General features: G+C 34.0%; 1 protein-coding gene across 7 annotated transcripts in view; it reads left to right on the top strand.

Moving 5' to 3' along the window:
• Positions 1-22,810, top strand: part of LOC128998723 (protein O-mannosyl-transferase TMTC4-like) — a 49,305-nt gene extending 26,495 nt beyond the window's left edge. For all 7 annotated transcript variants that reach the window (XM_054425039.1, XM_054425037.1, XM_054425041.1 and 4 more), the window contains 7 exons: positions 6,524-6,698; positions 11,426-11,625; positions 12,097-12,204; positions 17,796-17,937; positions 18,602-18,716; positions 20,855-21,037; positions 22,573-22,810. In XM_054425039.1, the coding sequence (XP_054281014.1) occupies positions 6,524-6,698; positions 11,426-11,625; positions 12,097-12,204; positions 17,796-17,937; positions 18,602-18,716; positions 20,855-21,037; positions 22,573-22,691 (1,042 nt within the window). In that variant the 3' untranslated portion in view covers positions 22,692-22,810. The remainder of the gene's footprint in view (positions 1-6,523; positions 6,699-11,425; positions 11,626-12,096; positions 12,205-17,795; positions 17,938-18,601; positions 18,717-20,854; positions 21,038-22,572) is intronic.
• Positions 22,811-23,285: the final 475 nt, after the last annotated feature.

Raw genomic sequence — 23,285 nt, 5'->3', positions numbered from 1 at the left:
TAGCTATGATTTATTTTTGTTTCACTATAAAACAATGATTAACCATCACTCTGTTAGCCAATGATCTCCTTTCTGTCTCGAGCCAGATATGAACTTTTTAAGTGTCTACTTTGACCATTCTATGGTATCCATTATGATGGGAGAATACTCGTATAGTCCTTATAATTTAACTTCTGTAGATTTGAATGGCTTTATTTTGTGCAATATGACTCTTTTCCACCCAATACATTTTCTCTGATTTTCCTGTTGATGATGTAAGTATTTATTTGCTGAACATATTTTCTGTCAATATTATAGTGTGTTTCAAATCAAATCATCTTTATTTCATGGACACAATTTGTATAGTGAATAATAAAATAGTGTATAGGATGTGTCTACAATATAATACATCTTAAGACTAATCTAAGGTTGAGGTAAAACTCTTCTATTTTATAAAAATAGTTTTTTGTAGAATTCTCTTGATGGCTCCTTTAAAAACATTGAATGGTAACTCTTTAACTCTAACTGGTAACTTATTGTACAATTTGGTAGCGGTATATTTAAAGCTAGCTTGAGTGGTGGCATACAATTTCGTGTGGCATAGTTGTGCACATTCTTATTACAAAGCAAAATATCACAGTTATTTTTAATATACAGGGTGTCCCGGAACTGTCTACCAATATTTTAGGGCATTGCTTCTGGGTAAGAAACATACCTAAATATCATATTTAAATTGTCCGGAAGTCCTTAGTTACTCACACAGCCGCCATTTTGTTTTTTTAAGTTATTATTTTTTTTCTAAAGTAAGGTTAAACATACGAAATGGAAACTTTGCACAAACATTTATGACAACTAGACAAAGCCACCAAAAAAATTGAAGATTTTTCAAATTCATAAAACAAAATGGCGGCCATTTAAAATTTTGTTTCTTAAATAACTCAAAAACCGTTGATTTTACCAAAATTTTACAAGAATAACTTTTTTAAGGCAATGTTATTACAAATCGATTGACACCTTATTCTTTAAGATCAGACGAGTATTAACCGCTTTCAGCATGCGCTGCAACTAACCTCCAGCGGTCACGTATCACTAAAACTACCATATCTCAGTTAATACTCGTCCGATCTTAAAGAATAAGGTGTCAATCGATTGCCCTAAAATATTGGTAGAGAGTTCCGGGACACCCTGTATAAAAGACATTGAAAGATATAAATCTATACAGGGTGATTGATATAAGTGTGCCAGCCGTTTTATTCGAAAACCATAAGAGATATCAAAAAAAGTTAAAAGGTAAGTCCCTTGGACTTTCTTTTAAAAAAATTGCAGTAAAGTCAAAAAAATTATTTTAGCCGCCATTTTTCCAATATGGCCGCCAACTTTGATTTTTCTTATGGAACACCCTGTATTTTATGATGTATTCTGATAGAAAATGTAATTTTAAGACGATTTTATTCTTTAATTTTTTTCATAAACCTAACCGTTTCAAAGATATGGTTTAAGTTGTGAAATTTTGAATGGTTTTCGAATAAAACATCTGGCATGCTTGCTTAGGGCCTTTATCAAAACTCTTTCTCATGCAGAAATTTCAAACCTTTAACCATTCTTATCTTTGAAACGGTTAGGTTTATGAAAAAAATCACAAGAATAAAATCGTAATTACATTTTCTACCAGAATACATCATAAAATACAGGGTGTTCCGTAAGAAAAATCAAAGTTGGCGGCCATATTGGAAAAATGGCGGCTAAAATAATTTTTTTTTACTTGACTACAATCTTTTTAATAAAAAATACAAGGCACTTACCATTAAACTTTTTTTGATATCTCTTATAGTTTTTGAATAAAACGGCTGGCACGCTTATATCAATCACCCTGTATATATATATAGATTTAAACTATCTTGCAACCTGTTTTTGTAGTGCAGAAAACAATACTTAAAGTTGCTTTTAAAAAACACTTTAGATATTCAACTGACGATCTTTTTGTAGAATCGGGAGTTTTGACAGTCAGGCAGTTATTTTTAAAATTTATTTTAGTTCACATGTACAAAAACTTTGATAATATTTTTTTAAAAATTACTCATCCCCACAATACGCGCTTTTCTCGAAATGTTGGTGTGAGTGTTCCACAAACTTTCAAATCATTTTCAAATACGAATTGCTTTCACTTAACCCAAATCATTTATCTTAACATGTGTAACAGATATCAAAATGTCAACATTCTAAATTCACCCTCTCTCTCTCTATTTAAGAAGCATGTTGTGGGGTGGCTTGTAGCATGGCGGAAGTAAATAAGGTGTGCTACTCAGCCGGACGAGTTTGAGACCGTTCTGCGCATCGCGACGTGACGTCACCTTGGGGGCAAACCGCTTTGCGCGCGTATATAGCTCAGCGTGACACTGCTCTATTAACATCAACATTTTGAACTGTTAGAATTGAGGAAAAATTATGAAACTTGACATGGACATCAATTATAAGTGGACGATGCGTGTTGTGAAAAAATAGTTTGTAATTGTTAAAAACTTAAGCGTGAAATCACTCTTTATACTTGGCCTTTCTCAAAACTAAACATGCAAAAGTTAGTCGGCTACCAAATCACGTACTATTTGGTTATAAGGATTTGACCAGCGGGAAAGTTTTAGATAAAGATCCAAATTTAACTTTCCTTCAAACTATATACCATTAGAGGCGTTATTTCCCGAGATATGCTAAGTTATATGAGCGCGTGATCGGAGCGCGTCGAGTCAGTTGCCAAGTATTAATCACACATTGCCTTGCCATCCAACAAATAATGTAGTTTCATGAATATAGTATCATTGATATTTTTATTCCTGTATTTATATTTTTATGTGAAAAATTGTTGTTCTGTTGACTTCAGTGTGTTTTTCCCCGTTTGAATATGGGTTATTTCGTAATAGTTCACAGAGAATATATAATATTGTCTGCTCGGCGAATAGGGTTAACGTTGCCAAATTGCATTTAAAGTATTGCAAATCGTTGTTGATTAGTTAAAACCAAAGTTTGCAAATAGTGGTTTAAATAATAAATGATCTTTAACGCAAAGGGATGTATTTAACGTAGTATATAAAATAAAATGTACTCTGTTAAAAAATAAGTTGGTGATCAACATTGTATTTATAATCAGGTTAAAATATAAAATTGTTTCACTCTTGCAATACCATGATAATAAAATGTGATATTCCAGGTTAATTCGACAGCTAGGATCCTATTTTACTGGGGTTGTTATCTATGTCGCAACTTTGGCTCGAGTGCGGGGGTGTGTGCGGAGGATGATCACGTGTTGTTTGTTTTGTTTTCGTTTCTGTGTTCACCGCGAGTTGCAGTAGATGTCAGTATTCCATAGGGCACACATCTTTCTACAAAAATGCCCCATTGTGCAGTGTACGGTTGTTGTAATAGTTCGAAAAATAAGAAAACGCAACCAAACGTGCGATATTTTAGTTTTCCGGTACTTTCCTGTTAAAGGGAACATTCATTATTATCGATGATTTTTTCGATATATCGACATTTTTGTTTCCGATAAGATCTATTACAAATTGACAACAACAACTAACTGATCTTGTTTAGGCTAAAATAGTCTATATGGATTAAGAAATGAAACTGTTCTAAGCTAACCTAACATAACCAACCAAACTTGCTGTACCATTTAAAACTTCCGTTTGGGTTTGATAATAGAAAAGGCAAGTTAAACACGGAATTTTTAAATGTTACAGCAAGTTTGGTTAGTTATGTTAAGTTATTTTTTTTAGAACAGTTTCATATACTGAACAATATTTATCGTAGTTGTCAGCTGATATGTTTCAATTTGTTAATATCGATACTGTATATCGAAAAAAAATCATCGATAATAATGAATGTTCCCTTTAACAGGAAAGTACCAGTTTTCCTTAACAAATCAACAGGAGGCTAAGACAATGCAATTTTGCTGGTGGCGAAAAAAGAAAATTTCTAAAGAAACTTAAAAAAGTTTAGAAAATCCAAAGGTGATGAAATGTTTAATTTTTTAGATGTTTACTTTCAGGTCGTAAATATTTTTATAAGATTGCAAAATGTAATAAGCTATGTTTTTGGTTAAGGATGTTATTCATTTCCGATCCTATAAATTTTATGGCAACTGTTATCAAAGAGAGTTAATTTGTATAAAAACGAAGATGTTGCAACGCATTTTAATGTAAAACTTATTATATCTGTCACATGTTAATATTACATATTTAATTTAAAATGCAGAATACAAAGTATATCCTTATAACATGTAGCTACAGTGTTTTGGATAATAAATGCGTGGCCTTATTATCCAATAAACGGTGGCATCGGCTTAGCGCGCGCTCCGATGCCGCTTGATATAATTCTTCGTAGCTAAAAAAGTAATTCTTTTATCGAAATCCAACCGATACTACAGTTAAATTAAAACCTTTCCCTAAAACTTTCCCGCAGGTCTCATAAACCTGACCAAATAATACGTGATTTGGTAGCCGACTAACTTTTTTGTGTTAGTATGAAAAAGTTTGAAGTTTGATCGGTGGTTGAATGGTTTTTAATTCAAATAAATTAATAAAATTTAAATCATAAGCATCCTATGTTAATAGTCCAAGACTATGCAAAGTTTCAGGAATTTTTATCGGTTCTTACTATTAAAAATTACAATTTTATTAGAGCGGCGTCACTGCTCGATATGGTTGCGAGGCATGTTTGCCCCCAAGGTGACGTCACGATACCCCTCCCCCGCACCGCCTGCAGCCGGCTACGATGCGCAGTAGCACACCTTATTTACTTCCACCATGGCTTGTAGGACTGAGTTCAGAGGACACCGAGGCCGTTATCGCGTTGGGCGGACCTAACCGTTGACCCTACACAATCACTGATACACCACTTTCACTGACTGACACCCCACCCCAGAGTTATACACCCAGTTAGAGTTGTTTTTTACACCACACCCCACCTCTCCTCTTCAATCTTCACCAGATTTTTATAAATTACCTCTGTTTGCACAAAGAGTTTTTTTCCGTCAATTTTTTCCAGAACACTAAAAATTCATTTTCAAGCAAGACAAATAAAAAAAAGTTTAAATTATAAAATTTTTTTCTCCTATATATTTTTTACTTCCCATTTAAATTAATCTTTTCGCAACTCGAGTCTACGCACAGGCCCTGCCTATGTAGACTTTTTCCTTTCTTATAGAATGTATTTTTTTTACACTTTTATTTAATTATTTCTACAGTATATAATTTTTGTTTTGTTATCTAGTTAGTAATTTTTTGCCGTATCATATTTAAGTAAAGAAAAAATTACAATGTACTTATCTGTAAATAATTAATGGGAAATAAAATATTATTTAATTTCATTTCATTTCAAATATAGGGTAAGGGCTTAACAGACAATTTCTTAAATATATGCTTACAATGACTACGTGGTAGAACATTACTTAACAGTCTAATGGCTCCAAGACATTGGCATGGCTGCAATTAGCCCAGAGAATGGCACTATACTGACAATAAACATAACTAAAATACACAGTTAACAAAACATCTAGAGAAACAATTGATTTTAAATTTCTTAAAATAAAAATGCCTTTGGAAAGTTTAGGAGCGATAAAATCAATGTACACTGTGATGTGCCAAATTATTTGTTTTTTTAAGCTCTTTAAAATGGTCAAGAGATAAATTGGGAAATTTTGTTTTTTTGAGAGTCAAAAATAAGAAAAACCAATTTTTACCCCATAAAACCCCGTTCCCATAGTCTGCCATTTCGCAAACTTATTCAAGTTTATCCCGCCTTACACCTTCAAACCAAATTTTATCAAAATCAGAAAATATACTCATGGAATATTTATTATTTCAAAAAACCGTTACTTGTAGCATATCAAAGTAAGGCTAATTTCATAACAAGTAAGAAAATTCAACCGGAGAAGGGCTACGTGCGTTGTTATAGGAAACACAGAATATTAAAACAAATTGATTTTTTACAAATAAACTGCCGCCATTTTGAAACGAAAAAAGATAACTCATTTCTGTTTTTGCCAAAATGTTTGTCTAATAAATACCTAAAATTATTTATAACATGACGTATATTTTATTTACATTTGAAAATTTCAAGATTCGAACTAGTGACCCTCAGTTTTTGGCACACCCTGTATCAGAAAATATTTTTACGTTATTTCTTGGGGTTGATTTAGAGGGAAATAATTTTATTTTATCCTTGTACGTTAAGCCGTTCTTCCGTAATCAATTTGAGACACCTTCCGTGGGACATCCTGTATACAGTATATATATATAAAAAATTTTGAAAGGATGGTGTTTTTGGCCGGTGAGGACATCAAAACGGTTTTCCCTCACAGCATTATCGGCCATTATGATGAGATTAATCATCGTTTAAGAGATCGGCTAGAATAGTAGTAAGTAAGGAATGTAAAGAAAACAGCGCTTGTGCCAGATTTGAACTAACTTGCTTGAAGGGAGGTTGTTTGACCTTAATTTTTGGAAAAATCTCGTAGCGTAATTTATAATTCCAACGGTATGTCTGATTTCAGGGTTCTAGTGTTGGCATTGGGATTTATAGTAATTCCATTTTTGCCTGCTTCAAATGTTTTTCTACGAGTCGGGTTTGTCATCGCTGAAAGAACCTTATTCGTTCCGTCTCTCGGATTCTGTTTACTGGTTGCTCATGGAATGCAAAAGCTTTCTACTCACAGATCGTTATCTAATGTAAGTATTGTAATATACCATAAATAATATTGGATGTAAACGTTAGCCTACATACAACCATTTATGTTTAATCATTTCACCAGTCCAGATTAGCCTTGGTAACACACATACCCTTGTACATAATAATCTTGGTTTCACTTTTTGTTAGAGAATGGTATATCTACCACAAAGTAAGGTTCTTATCTTTCGCCAAAACATTATCGGATGAATGCCATCAACTACAACACAAACCACCTTAATGTAAACGCATTAAATAATATTTTTAGGCTGTCTAAAAGCTAGGGTTGTCTTTGAAATGTTTACAATATACTAATTTGTCTCTAAAATATTCATGAAGATTCTAACTGTAAAAAATAATGTACAAAATTCAAACTGGGTTGAATATGAAAACTAACACCTTTTTATGTAGGTGCTAAAGTATCTGATCTCTATTAAAAAGATAATTTTTGTCACCAGAACAGACTGTATATTCAGTCTTCACTTATCCATATCAAATTCAGACTATGTTTTTAGGGGAAAAAACTTAGCTTGGATTAATGAAATATACAGGATGGAGAGGACACAGCTAACTCACCTGAAGAAAGATTGCAGACAATTCAATGAACAGATAAAATATACAGGGTGGAAAAAAAGTCCCGGGACAGTTAAATATTTCAAAAAGTAATAAAGATAGAACTTTAAAACTTTGTAAACAGTTACTGGGCATTAAGATAATTTTAACACATTATTCAAAGATGCGCCACCTCCTCAGGGGTATGGCTCTATAGGAGTCAGAAGAAAATTTTAAATGTAAGCATAGGTTGATATGTCCATCAAATTAAAGGCCTTTGTTAGTGAAATACAATGCCGCAAACCTGAACTCAAACAGACAACCCTGTCAAAATGACAGGTTTTCAAAGATGCATTGAATTTGCATTGCCGCCTGCTGGAAGTTTATAGAAAATAATAAACGTATGAATAGGTCGATATGTACATCAAATTAATAGTATTTAATAGTAGAATACGATGACACAAATTTGAGCTCAAAAGAACAACTGAGGAAAAAATGGCAGCTGTTCAAAGATTCAAAATGGTATATTCAAGAAATCTTTAAACAGCTGCCATTTTTTACTCGGTTCTCCGTTTTACTTCAGGTTTGTGGCATTATATTCTACTAGTGAAGACCTTTAATCTGATGTGCATATCAACCTAGAGACTGACTCCTAGCGGGGCGGGCCGTCCCCCTGAAGAGGTAGTGTATGACTGAATCATGTGTTAAAATGATTTTAATGCCCAGTAATTTTGTACAACATTTTGAAGCTCTATCTTTATTACTTTTTTTAATATTTAACCATCCCGGGACTTTTTTTCCAATCTATATACACACACAAAATACTTGACATTTCCCCTCTTTCAGAGGCTTCTACAGAAGTAGATGGCAGGTACAAAAACAACACAGTACCTCCTCTTAACCGACCTCGCATTAACCGATAATCGGATTATCCGCCCTCAATCGTAAAATATTACAGTTTGTTTTAACTTGCTTTGGGAGCAGTTCGGTTTAACCGCCGCTCTCTAGGAATCTCAGCCTTTCCGCTCCAACGAATGGGAACTATGATACTCTTATCTACACAGGATGTGAATAAAAATAAGTTATTTTGTATTTATCCCAAAAAAATTATGTTTCTGGAAACAGCTGCCATTTTTGTAATATAATCTAGAATTATCTTAACGCTAGAGTAAACAAAAAAACTTGTTCTGAGGGGTGGAGAGGTTGGCTAACGACTCCAAGGTCAAGATAGAATAACTGCGTAATGTAGGAGGCGAGTAGCACAAAACACCGGAAGCTTATTCCTAGTTCCAAAAATGTGCACTAAGGTCTGATGGTCCGTGAACAACGTAAATTTGCGACCATACAGGAAATGAAAGAATTTTTTGACTCCCCATTAAATGTTAAGGGCTTCTTTGTCGATTTGTGAATACCTAGTTTCGCTTGTAGTCAGAGAGCGGGAAGCAAAAGCAATTGGTTCAGAGCCGTCTTGCATGATGTGTGACAAGACTCCACCTAAGCCTACTGGGCTTGCATCTACTGACAACACAATTGGCAAGTCAGGATTGCAATGGGTTAAAACGCGGTCAGATATAATTTCCTGTTTTATTTTTTGGAAGCTGTCTTCACACTCTTGAGACCATACAAATGGCACACTTGACTTTGTTAAGTTGTACATTGGATGAACCATAGTAGAAAGGTTTGGAAAAAATTTCCCGTAAAATGAAACTAGGCCTAAGAAAGATTTAACCTCCTTAACATTGGAAGGCGCTAAGAAATTCAAAACAGCCTGTATTTTGTCCCAAGTTCTAGAAATACCATTGGCATTGATCTTATGTCCCAAGTACGTTACTTTATTTTGGAAAAAATTGCACTTGTCAAAATTTAAATGTAAGCCTTTTTCTCGGAACCTCTCTAGAATTTCCCTTAAAATTTCCAAATCCTTCTCAACAGTTTGAGCTGTAACGATTATATCATCGTGGACAACATAAATGTTAAATATGTCTGACAGGACACTTTCAATGTATCGCTGCCACGTAGCAGGAGCAGCACTTACTCAGTACATGAACCTTTTACAACGGAATAGGCCCTTATGTGTATTTATTGTGAGAATATGTGACGTTTCCTCACTCACAGGTAGGTGTAAAAAAGCCCTTCGTATATCTAGCGTGGAAAAACGCTGGCCTCCACTTAGCTTAGAAAACACATCCTCATAACGAGGTAAAGGGTGTTGTGGCACTTCAATTTGCTTAATTACTGTACAGGAATAGTCAACACAAATTTGAAATGATTCATTTGGTTTTACAACAGGGACTATTGGGGTAGCCCAATATGATGCATAAACTTTTTCAATAGTATCTTCTTGAACTAAGTTACTTAATTCCTTTTCAACCCTTTCTTGTAATGCTAAAGGTAAATACTTTAATATTTTATACTTAATACTTAAATACTTTACAATGAAATGGCGACCATACAAAGTAGGTATTTTAAGCCAAGTATGAATGGAGATCAGTGTAGAATGAGTGGCGCTATCTAGTAGTCTTGTTATTGACTAAGGGCGACATATTTCTTGGACACAGCTGTTAATTAATAGCCCATACAGCTAATGGCAACTAAGGGACCTACAGTTTATAGTGGAATCCGAACCACATTTTTGCCTTTGTATTAATGAATTGGTCTAATTATCAGGATAGTACTGCGGATAGTCGTAGTACTCACTAGTGTCGACGTTAATCCACACCAGGGAGTATCACATCCACAGTGCATGCCTATAAATATCCACAATTCATGACCTTCTAGTAGCTGAATTACAGGACGACGCCACCGTCCAAGTTTGTTAAAGGACGTGCTTTTTAGCAAAGCACGGCTTATCATCAGGTTTTAACTTTAGGTAACAGATGTAGTTTTTTACAGCTTCTATCTTTTCTTCAAAAACTTCTTTGTACTCCTCAAGTAGGCTAGTGAGTTTTTTATCAGAGTCTACATCAGTCAAAGTTAGGTTATGTTTAAAAAAATAGAGTTCCTTGATGGATGACCAGTCAATCTGGAAGCTGCTGAGCCAATCACGTTCAAATATTGTTGAGAAATCTTCTTCAACAACATATAAGGTCAAAAGTTTTACCTGGTTATTGTAGCCAACCTCGACTTTGCATTCACCCAATGGAGTAGATTGTAGTTCTACGTTCACGTTGCATACTGACTGGAAATCCCGAAGGCTTACTACACTGGCGGCACTTCCAGTGTCTAGTTCCATTGACAAAGGCATATTATTTACTGTAACATTTACCATAATAGGTGGTTCTGATTTTCCATGTAATTGGTGAAGAGGCAATGTCTCCTCAACTGAGAATTATAGTACTTGTACTTGGCTTTACAAAATTCATAAGTTTTACATTGACACTTTTTTAATTATAACTAGGCCTACTACTAGGGGTTTTTGGTTGGGCTAGGCTATTCTACTTAGTCCTAAACATACTAAACATACCCGAACATGACCCTGTTTCTTACAATGCTGGCAAAATAAATTGTTTAAAAACATTCAGGGGCTTTATGACCCATTTTAGCACACTGCATACATTGTGCTGGTTGACTTGAGGGACTAGGCTTGAAACTAGGGTTTTTACTGTTAAGTGAAGGCTCAGAAAAATTTTTGTTTGAAAAGTTTCGCCTACTACCAGACTTATTTGGGTCAAATTTTATTTGATTGACAGGCCTATTAGGCTTATATAAAATTTCACTTGCACCTGAAGTAGCCTTTTCTAAGGCTAAAGCTATTTCGACCGTTTTATCAAAGTCAGGACCAGTACTTGTAAAAGCCTGTATTTTGTAATTTCCACAATAACTGATTGTAATTTCAGTCCTACCGACTGCGCCAACTTTTAGGTTTTTCATCCGCACTAAATAAAATAATAAAAGTGGGCCTAGACCTAGAATGTATAGAATAAAACTTCTGTAAAATGCTTATGATGTTTTCTGTAAGAGTAGCCATTCAAGAAGAAGGCGTTCTCTCCTCTTGTCTCCTTCTTCGCCTTGGTTGTATTAGGGCAGGCTCATTGTACTTGCATGTTATTCTATATTTTCATGTAATTAAATGTAACTTAATAATTTTCTCATAACTAATAATTCTTCTTCTTGTTGATTCTTCTAATTCTAATTATATTTACAATATTTACATAACAGACATATATGTGTTTTTCAGGTTGTTATCCTTCTTTTAGGACTTCTTATTGTAGTGTTAAGTGTAAGATCAAGTGTCCGTAGTCGTGAATGGTCCTCAGAAAAAGAACTTTTTCTGTCAGCTTTGAGCATTTGTCCTTTAAACGCCAAAGTTCATTACAACCTTGCAAAAACATCATCTAACCTTACTGTGGCTGTTAAGCACTACAGAGACGCTTTGAGGTAAGTTTCCATAAAAGCATATTTAAATTTTTATTACATGTAAAATTTTAAATTATTATTATTTTAAATCTTACATTTTAAATTAAACCTAAATAGGCTATGCTTTAAAATCTGTGTTGATAGTAAACAATTTTTTTGACTAGCCCTTCTATTTTAATAGTATTGTTAGTGAAAAACATGCTCAATGATTGGTAGACTCTCTAATTGTCACTTAAGTAAAGGATCCTGTCAGCTCTTTTTAAATACATTCACGTTTTGATTTTAAACACATTTGTATAGCAAAGGATAAATAAAATAAACAAACAAATCAGCAATCAGTAGAATGGATGTAACGGAAAAACCAACTTCAAATACATCATTCTTCTACTTTTAACTTTAGTTTAAGTCTACTACACTACTTTAAAACAATAATGCAACTGTTGCAAATGAGGATTTAACATGACTAACTTCAACAACTTTTTAAAATTTTAGGTTGAATCCAGACTATGATCAAGCAATGAATAATCTTGCAAATATTTTAAAAGATAGAAATGATCTGGTTGAAGCAGAAGAATTACTCCGCCGAGCTCTCCAGTTAAGGTGTGTATTCATCATTTAATATTAAATTGTTTTTCTAATCGTTTTAAACTGACTGCCTTGAAAAATATAAATAGGCTATACACAGCAATTGAACTTTGCACGACAAAATATTATATTTCATCACTAGGGCCTAAAGTGGCTCTTTTCGACACAAGCTCAAGTTAAAAGACCAAGGTGAAACCAAGTTTGCAAAATAAGCAAGGGTTGAAAAGACATTTTGGCCCTCTTTTGAACTATACAGGGTTAGTAAAAAGTGTGGAGACCCCCTGTTATTTTTTTATTGGTCCATACTAGAAAAACTAAACTCGGCACACCTTTATGGCATGTTATGAAGTACTTTTTGGGCATAACCATCACTTGGTGTATATCCCCGAAATGGGGGATTTTGGGGGAAACTCAAAAATTTCAAATACAAAGACCTATCGAGTGACCCCTCATTTTGAAGGTCCTGGTATAAGAAAACAAAAAACGCAAATTAGAGGTCTTTATCTCAATCCAGTAAAAAATGGCAGCCAATTGAAATTCTCAGAAGTTGAATTTAACTTGCAGCTTTCCAAGTCTGGAGACCCCCTGTAAATTTTGTAGCGGCTCACACTAGGAAAACTAAACTCTACACACCTTTTTGGCATGTTATGAAGTACTTTTTAAGCCTAATAGCTACTTGCTTACCAAACCCAAAATGGGGGATTTTGGGGGAAACTCAAAAGTTTTAAATGATAAGCACCATCAAGTGACCCCTCATTTTGAAGGTCCTGGTAAAAGAAAACTAACATAGCAAACTAGAGGTTTCTATCTCAATCCAGTAAAAAATGGAAGCTGATTGAAACCTTTAGAAATTGGAAATAACTTGCAATTTTATATTCAATTGGCTGCCATATTTTACTGTGTTAAGATAGAGACCTATAGTTTGCGTTGTTAGTTTTCTTTTATTATGACCTTCAAAATGAGGGGTCACTCGTTGGGGCTTATCATTTAACATTTTTGAGTTTCCCCCAAAATCCCCCATTTTGGGTTTGGGACTTTCAATGAGAATTTCAATTGGCTGCCATTTTGTACTGAACTGAGATAGAGACCTCTAGTTTGCGTTTTTTGGTTTTCTTTTGACCTTCAAAATGAGGGGTCACTTGATGGTGCTTATCATTTAAAACTTTTGAGTTTCCCCCAAAATCCCCCATTTTGGGTTTGGTAAGCAAGTAGCTATTAGGCTTAAAAAGTACTTCATAACATGCCAAAAAGGTGTGTAGAGTTTAGTTTTCCTAGTGTGAGCCGCTACAAAATTTACAGGGGGTCTCCAGACTTGGAAAGCTGCAAGTTAAATTCAACTTCTGAGAATTTCAATTGGCTGCCATTTTTTACTGGATTGAGATAAAGACCTCTAGTTTGCGTTTTTTGTTTTCTTATACCAGGACCTTCAAAATGAGGGGTCACTCGATAGGTCTTTGTATTTGAAATTTTTGAGTTTCCCCCAAAATCCCCCATTTCGGGGATATACACCAAGTGATGGTTATGCCCAAAAAGTACTTCATAACATGCCATAAAGGTGTGCCGAGTTTAGTTTTTCTAGTATGAACCGTTAAAAAAATAACAGGGGGTCTCCACACTTTTTACTAACCCTGTATATTTTTATATATGGTACTACACTATTCCTTCAGCCAGTGATCTCTACCCTTTTTTCTTAGTGTAAATTATTACTTTATTAGACAACATTATTTTATTCATCAATCTAGTCCTTCCTCTATCATTTTGTAGACTATACGCAGCTTTCAATGGGCTGTCGATCTTGGCATAAAATCGTCGTTGATTTACTTAGAATATATTCTTCAACATATTCAATGTAGAAGATTACGTTTAAAAGTAAATCATTGATTTTTTTACCAAGAAAGGATTACATTCAAGCTACACATCAACAAAATGGACTTTAGAACAATTTGAAAAATTCCTAGAAGACCAGAAACAACAAATAGATCTTTTAATTCTGTTGTTTGAGCAACTAGAACTAAAAATGAAAGAAAACACACCAGATTCAACTTCTCCACTTGAAAGTTACAACTCAGAAAAGAAAAGATTTTACGCCTATATTGAACAATTTGAAAGTTATATCAGCATGAAGAATGTATTAAACAAAACGAAAAAAGCTCAAATTCTATGTGCATCAATCGGTTCTATCCATTACAACAACTTAGTTGCATTTAAAGGACCTACAAAGAAGATCAAAGACTTGGAATATGAACAGCTAGTTGAAGCCTTTAGCCAGATGCTATCGCCTAGAAAGAATACTGTAGTGTCGCAACATCACTTTTTTCCACTTACCAATCAGAAATCGAAAACATACCTGACTAGTGACTATGTTGCAAGTTTGCAAAAACGACTTGCTGACTGTGAATTTTACATAAAATGTGAATGCTGAGAAAATATAACAGCTCACATTTTCTTAAGGGCTCAATTCATTAGGGGCATTCATGATAATAGTATTAGAGAACAACTTTTACGAGGAAAGGAAGAGAACTTTGATGAAATAGTCAGGAGAGCTATGGCTCTTGAAGCAGCCCATATTCAGTGCAACGAGCTTTCGAACATTTTAAAACTTCTGACTCCTAGCTCTTCAGTGCCAGGTATAATGAAAATTCACCAGTGACCACTAGACACAATCATCTCTCCACTCAGACATCATCATCATCATCATCAACGTCATCTCCCTGGAAAGAATCATCATACAAGCATCAATCAAGCCAAAGAATCGATTATGAGTCCTTGGGAATCAACAATCTTTGCTTCAGATTTGGAACATCTAACCACCGATCAAACCAGTGTCGAATAAAGCGTGAAAAACTATTCTGTGAAGCATGTAAGAGGAATGGCCACATTCAAAAAGTTTGCATTAGTACCATGACCAAGAAATAGGCATAAAGTAAACAAGTTAGACGATTCTCTGACAATGATACGTTCAATGACTCACAATCCGATTTTTCATACGGGGCATGCAACATAATCAGTGGAGTTTCCGGAAAAGATCAGGAAATCATCAACCTCTACGAAATTGAACCTGGACATGGTAGAGATAGCGATAAACCACAAGAAACTGAAGATGGAAGTAGATTCTGGTGCACGTTACCATACTTGGGAATAACGAATAGAAATTCTAACAAACAGCAGTATTCGTTAGTTTTTTTTTTGCTAACTTCTATTTTATTCGTTAGTTTTTAAACTAACTAGGCCTAACTAATAACTTCTATCAGTTACTTTTTACGGGACTAACTAATAACCTCTAACTAGTTCGAATTTTTATCTAATTTTCCCATTTATGCGGAAGCATCTCAAATACGGGTTACTTATTTCACATGATCAGTGAGGGTTGCGTGCGGCCGTGAGAGGTCAGCGTACTTGGGGTGACCTGATTTCTGATTGGTAAGTGGAAAAAAGTGATGTTGCGACACTACAGTATTCTTTCTAGGCGATAGCATCTGGCTAAAGGCTTCAACTAGCTGTTCATATTCCAAGTCTTTGACTTGGTTGGTGAACAAACAACGCGTGGGGTGGGGAAAGAGAAAGTCAAAGTCCAGTTGCTTTGGAATGCGGTGGGCCTGTGGAAGGGCAGTGACGGCCATTATCAACACCCTAAGCTCTGAGAGGTGGGAAGGGGGAATGTTTGTTTGGTGATTGATATATCATCTCAAGTGTCAAAACATTGTCTTCAGTTGATGTTCGTTATCGGACAAGTTTTAACTAATTTGTTTCTGTTGTAGTAATGTAAAATGTGACAATGATTGATTAAAACACAAGTACCAGGGGACCCAGCTTGCTCCGTACTTACTCCGTACGCGCCCTCTCTCGTAACACCGACAGTGATACCTTTAAATAAGTTTCTGTAGGCCTACTAGAAAATTACTCAATATGTTGATTTGAAATATTACTCATTTTTAGATTAATGTTATTAACAATGAAATTTGGTTCCTAATTAAGTAATTAAACTTTTAAATATAATATTGCTTTATAACAACAAGTAAAATGGCTTAAATTTGTGCTATTTAGTGTTGCGAAATAAAACTCTGCATGCGCCTGCTCCTGTTTCACTGCTGAAGCGCCTGCTCGAGGGTTAAGAATAGAATTGGATGCCATATTTCCTATTCCAAAGAATGAAAATAAAGAAAAAGAAGGTTGACAAACCATGTAAGATCGATGAAAGTAGTAGAGAGAGCCCAAGTTCGCCTTTACTCTGGAAATGTCGAAATCTGGGCATATGGAACCATCCAATCCAAACTGGGCTCTCTACATTATACATGGTATAGCTTGACTCTGGACGCTTAATCAAAAGGCATATGAATCAACTCCTAAGAACAAGAGTACCGCCTAAAACGACAAATCAACGGAGAGAAGATAATCAAAGACGCTCCACTAATCAACAGTCAGATGATATTTAAAGACATACTGTTAGGTTCAATATTCCAGGGGTACCAGCATTACAACGTTCTACAATCGGTGGTTCTACAATTGCGGGTCATACCCTACAACAACGTTCCACGACTGGCCAAATACCAGTAGTGCAGGCTCAGCATCCTGAATATGACACCCAGATTCCCTGGTGAAGTCAGAATTGAAGATGAATCACCTCAGTTACGCAGTTCAATACTTGTTCTGTTCTACAACCGCCAAGTTACCTCAAAGTTTATGTGTGAGCTCAAACTTATGTGGGGAAGATTGTTATAATTTCTAATAGACTGCATTTTAATCACCAGCTGATCATATGGTCTTTATTCTTTGAATTGTTATGTTAGTTTCCATTCTTTTCTGTGTTAGGCTGGGTTCACACTATCCGTTTCAACGCATCCGTCAAAAACGGATGCGTTTTAACGGGAACACTGTTGCGCGTCTACATCCATCCTTCACCAGTCATCCGGTTGGTTATTCCCATGCGCTATTCTCGGTCGTGAAGTAACAGAGAGTAGACATGGCTGTTCAGTTACATTTTCTTACTTTTTGTTATGCTGCAAATTTGGTTTTAGAAGATAACAGTCATGCTGTCTAAGATAAAACTTGTGTGTGTAATGGAAGCAAGTGGTGTACTAAGAACAAATAACAGAAGTCATTGGATTCATACTTTTTGTCGTGAACGTGATGCAGGTGAACGTTTCCTTACGTTTTCCAATAAAATCAGTTTTTTTTTTTATACTATCGTCTGTCAGTCCAGTCATTCCATGAGCTTCTTCAGATCATGAGACCCCATATAAAAAAATTAACACGAAACAAAGAACACATTTCTAGTTGATTCAATACCACCGCACAACACAACCGGATAGTGTGCACGCACCCACAAGACTGAATGTGTGTTTTGTCTTTGTCCGGTTGTACCGCACGTCCTGTTTCGACCGGACAATGTGTACGCGCCAATTCAATACAATGTGTTGGCGTCTTCCTTCAAAAACACTCCTGTTAAACTGGACCGTTGAAAACGGATAGTGTGAACCCGGCCTTAATGAAATATTAAAATAATACACTTTTTACCTGACTTAGCCTTTATTATTTATAAAGAGTTACAACAAAATATTGAGGTGTATCTAACATTTATTCTCACCTGACATTCTATATTGTTCAAGGCCAAACTTTGCTGCTGCATGGATGAATCTTGGGATTGTTTTGTCGAATAAGAAAAACTTTAAAGAGGCTGAAGTTTGTTACTGGAACGCAATAAAGTACAGAAGGAAATATCCAGATTGCTATTACAACCTTGGAAACTTGGTAAGTAAAATATTTTTAATGGTGTTATAAATTTAAATAATGAATCATTTACTTATTATAGTGCAGTTTCAACAAATTATTGTTGAAACTGCATTATCTCTTGTCGCACATTTTGTGATTCAGTGGAGTATTATTAAATTATCCAATGCTTACCGTTACCATTCCTGCAGACTATGAGAGTACTGTAATATACCTTAGAGATTTCTTTACATTGTTATTTACTCTTTATGTGATTTGTGATGATGATTTCAAATAAAAAAATAGGCCTAATTGTCCTTGAACAAGTTTAACCACAGAGAAAAAAATATTAATTTAATGATTTTCAACTTGTTTACAATGGCTTATATCTATTTCCGTGCAATCCAACTTTGCCACAACTGGACTTTGGATAACTGGAGTGCAACTGAGACTCTCTTGTACCCTGCGTGAAGAATTGTTTTCTTCTCAACTCCAAGGCATTTGCAACTCAAATACGTATTTGTGCAACTTTCTTTTGAGTGCTAAAGCAACAACACTCGTTGCGTTTGATCTAACAAGCTGGATTGATAGTTAAGATACATGTACTCCTATATTTTTTTTTCTTCTAAAATTAAGTTTTAAAAACCTTTGTTATTTGTTGCTTTAAAAATACAGCTCTAAGAACCATCGTCATATGTTGTTTTAGTATCTTGAACAAAAGGAACATCAGAAAGCATTTGAAAGCTGGAGACAAGCAACATTACTGAATCCTCAACATCATGCGGCATGGAACAATCTAATAATAATGCTAGACTCCATCGGTAGGTATACCTATGGTGTCATCAACTTGAAAAGGAAATTGAGAACTTTCAAAAATAATTGTTACTAATAAAGTGGAAGAGTTTTCAAGAAACTTATGAAATAATTGATAGACTCTGTAAATGTTGGTTGTTTAGCACACGGTATTTAATTGTTTTTTGGCAAATTTTTGCAATTATTATTTTAATTCTTAGTAATTTATCATTAAATGTCTTGGTGCATTCAGGATATAGGCTGTAAACTTTTCATCAGTTTTTTTTTACCTATGTAAAAGTTTCTGTAAAATTTTTGTTGAACATAGATAACATCAATAAAATATAAGATTAATTGAATTTATTATACTATACAAGCTCAAGGGATGAAGCTTAAAGTCAGAAAATTTAGCTGTTTTTACGATCACGATCGTGGTTGATAAATTTACGCTTTTGCCGTGAATGCAGATGCCATCAATAACGTTTCTGTAATCGTAATAGAAAATGGTAATCTATTAAATGTAATCTACACAACCACAGGAGATATCCATGATTTTTCCGTGATCGCGGAAGACTATGATGACATATCCGTGACCACAGGAGACGACAATGATGTGTACAACACCGCGAGAGATCTTTCTTATTTTACCACGATTGTGGGTGACGATGACAACATGTCGATTAAACATTTTCATGATCGCGGGAGACGATAATAATGATCACATAACCGCCTGAGATATTCAGGATTTGGCCGCCATAGCGGAAGACATTGATTATGTTTCCGTGACTGATGAAGATAAGGATTTTACCGTGATCATGGAAGATGATAATGACATTTTCGTGATTTTAGGAAATGATTACTATATTACCGCAATTACGGATTATAGTCAACATGACGTTGTGATAAATACAAATTTATAAATCTATGTTAGGTACGGTACTAAATATAATACTTTGTATTGATGACTATATCGGACGTTTGAGTTTAAACTTGAGGAATCTTTTGTGAAATAATCAGATAAGTTAAGTTCAATAATTGTAAACATTAACTACCTGACTAAACACTTTAGCCATTTTTGAAGGTATAAAGGAAGTACAGGCATTTACATTTTTATGCAAATAAACGTATTCATCCTGTAATGAATATTTTCTAATTTTGATCAGAAAGTATTTACCTATGCATATCTTTCAAATAATAACCTTAATGCTGATGCTATTGTAAATTACTTTAAATAAGAAAAAATCAATAAGCAATTTTTTTACTGTTGGAATAGTTATTTATACTTCAATATTAACCTTAGTTCTACGTCTATGACAACATCAATTTTAAGAAAACGTTGCCTTTTGAAGGAAATAAAACAAGTGACATTTGTTATAAACTTAGTTTCTTATTTTATCTACTAAACAAGATTATACTAAACGTCATCATGACATCAAATTGCATTTTAAATCATATGTCTTTAACTTAGTTAATGTAACTATGTAGAATTTATGATAGAAAAAAGGTCAGCTCAAAAAAAGCTTGCGCTCGACTCGATCAAAAATCTCAGGCTCACACACCTTTAATTTTACATTTTTGTGTTTTGCTTTCTCCATTGAATAGTTTTTTACACATTGTAATTCATTTTGTCAGAATAAAGATTTAATCCATCAATCCATTCTATAGAAATATGTCCAATTCTCGATTGTTTGGCTGTAAAAGCAAACTTTGTGATGTTTCAAAACTACAGTACTCAATTAGTATTAGTTGTTCAGCTTTAAAAGAAAAAAAATCTTGATCTCAATTTAATTTATTGACTGCATTGTAGTTGAACCCTTTACGATCGGGAAAGCTATTTTTAGGTCCTCTTAATTGATGAGGTGACCACCTGCAATGACCGCTGTTTTTGCACAACCCCTCGCATAATATTTGTTTGATAATATAAAAGAACATAAAATTACAAATTTGAGTAAAAATCATACTTTTGTCTATAAATAATCGAAAACTGCATGTTTAATTTTTATTTAGAACCAAAAGTATTTAAAACCAGGCTTTCTATTTTTTTAAATTTACGATTCATGTATCATTTCAATTCATAACACGAATATTAAAAGTAGGCCTATTCATTTTAAACCAGACTTTAAGCAATAAATTCATAATGCTCACCAATAATATTGTACTTGTTCAGGTAAGCATGAAGAAGCAAGTACGATAGCCCAAGAAGCACTCTCAATATTCCCGAACTCTTCGGCTATTCATTTCAATCTCGCCAACTCTCTTGGAAAGATAAGTAACTTCACTGAGGCTGAGAAACATTTCAAATTAGCCATTGACATTTACGCCAACAATCCACTCTACTTTGTTAACCTAGGTAAGATATCTTTGGAAATATCTTTCTTTCAATATTGATTTTGGTCTTAAATCTGAAGTCTTTTACATCTATAAAAACAGTAATTTTCCTATTCCTCTCAGAAAGTTGTTGGGATTTGAATAATATTACTTTATTTATACTGAAAAAAATAAATTAGGTGTACCTATACAATGAATAGTTTAGTTGGAGCTTCATTTTTAAGGAGTTTGGACAAATTTACTATGGGGTGTATTTTTATAAAATTCTTTAAAAATGTATATAAATCTTTAAAATTCCTGAAAAAATATAGCTAACTAACTTTACCTTCCCACTTTACTACTTCTCTATCATACTGAAACCTCCAGTATGAGGAGGTTGCTCTCAGGTTTTTTTGTTCAACTTTTAGATTTGATACAAGTTTAATTGAATTTTATTAAAATCAATAGCCAATCAGTAGGCCTACATACCTTTTGACACTTGACAGACCTTTTTTACATTGACTAAAGCTGGATCTGGTCAGCAGCCGACGTAAACACTAATTTCCTGAAAAGTGGCAGGGATGAACCGAAGAACTCGGACTACCCTAAGAACCCGAAGAAATTGGACTGCATTCCCCAGACGATGTAAACAAGGGACTGTGCTATGATAAGTGTAGGCAGTTGGCTGGTGATGCTTGGTGGTTGCCGGTCCTGTCATCCCATAATTTATTTTGCTTTCTTAGTCGGTCTCCGTTATTGTTTCATTGTCTGTAAGTTTATATTTCAGCACAAACAAAGAATACTCTGTTGGTTTCATGTTGTTTGATTAGATTGCACGAGTGTACAGTAATTTGGTTTGATTGATTGTTTTGGTGTTATGAATTAAATGGGATTTTGTAAATTGAATTTATCCTGAATATGTTGGTATGGTTTTTTAATGTCCTATTTTTTTACTAGATAGAAATAATAAAAATAAGGATGATCAATTATTTACATGCATACTTTCACTATTTTACTTTATTTACTTGTGCTTCCATACTTTCACAGATACTTAAAATGACTAATTATTTTCTTTGTTAATTGGAAATAGTATCTAAGAATCTACTGTATAATCTTGCTACAACTTTTAAAATAATGAAAAAATTAATTTTAACATTAGATTTCTGTTAAAAGTTTGCCAATACTTGCGTTTTTATCACTGAAATATCAGGAGGGTATGAATTCCATACCCCATTCCCCCCAGTAAGTTTAAAATCAAGAATCCATGCCTTCCCTACAAATAACCTCTACTTCCAACATGAGCCAAGAATATTTTGGCTCATAGTTGTCAGATAAATCTAAACACAATTATTATGAATGAACATAAGTATCAGTTGTATTTTTCTTGGTCTAATTAAGTAAAAATCTATTAAATTATTGTCCAATTTCATGTTTTATGGAAGTTATAGGAAATATTTCACGTGTAACTGGTGCGCATCATATTCACTTTGAACACTTCACTTGTTTAGCAAGAAAATAAAAATAACTCTTGCCATAGTTAATTTAAATCTCATGCTAATGTGTACCTAACAATTATAGGGGTTCTATACCACCGGTGGAAGAAGCTGGACCTTGCAAAGAACATGTATTTAAAAGCATTGAAGCTCAACCCAAATCTAAAAAGTGCAAAAGACAATCTTCACCTTCTACAAAACTAAACTGATTTTTGTGTGTGTTTTTCTATACTTTGTCTACAAATGACCTGATCTGTAACTACAAAGTATTTTAATTTTTCTAAGTACTGTGATATTTTTAATAAATAATTTTTTTTACGTCAGTGTGTTTTTATTATCTTCAACATTTCCTAAACTTTTCTGTATACAGTAGAACCTCGATTAATCGTCACTCTTTGTTATCCGTCACTGCGCTACAGTACTTAGATTATTTAAAAATTTGATTTTATTTCACTGTATGGACATTGAACAAGTAAAACATTAAAAAATCACAGTTCTATATTACTCTTTCATGCAAGTAGTTTAAAGTGTATTTTTCACTTGTATAGGATTTAATTTCTTCCAAGATCTTGTAAATCAACTTAAAGACAGATTTTTTCCACCATTGTTGCCTTCTATTAGGTATAAAAAGCAAACAGAGAGTTCCCCATTGATGGTGTGTGCGGATTTGCCACTCTGCTGGTTAAATGAAATTAATCATAAAATCATTTCAAAAATCTGGATAAGAAATTTTAATTCTTTCTTACTAGTAGTCTAATTCATTTATAAAAAAGTTTTAAAACAGGTTAATCATATATT

This window comes from Macrosteles quadrilineatus, unplaced genomic scaffold, assembly GCF_028750875.1.
Source record: "Macrosteles quadrilineatus isolate MER2022 unplaced genomic scaffold, UCM_ALF_1.0 Scaffold_7__1_contigs__length_78375512, whole genome shotgun sequence".
NCBI lineage: Eukaryota > Metazoa > Arthropoda > Insecta > Hemiptera > Cicadellidae > Macrosteles > Macrosteles quadrilineatus.
This window is presented reverse-complemented; position numbering and strand designations above follow the sequence as displayed.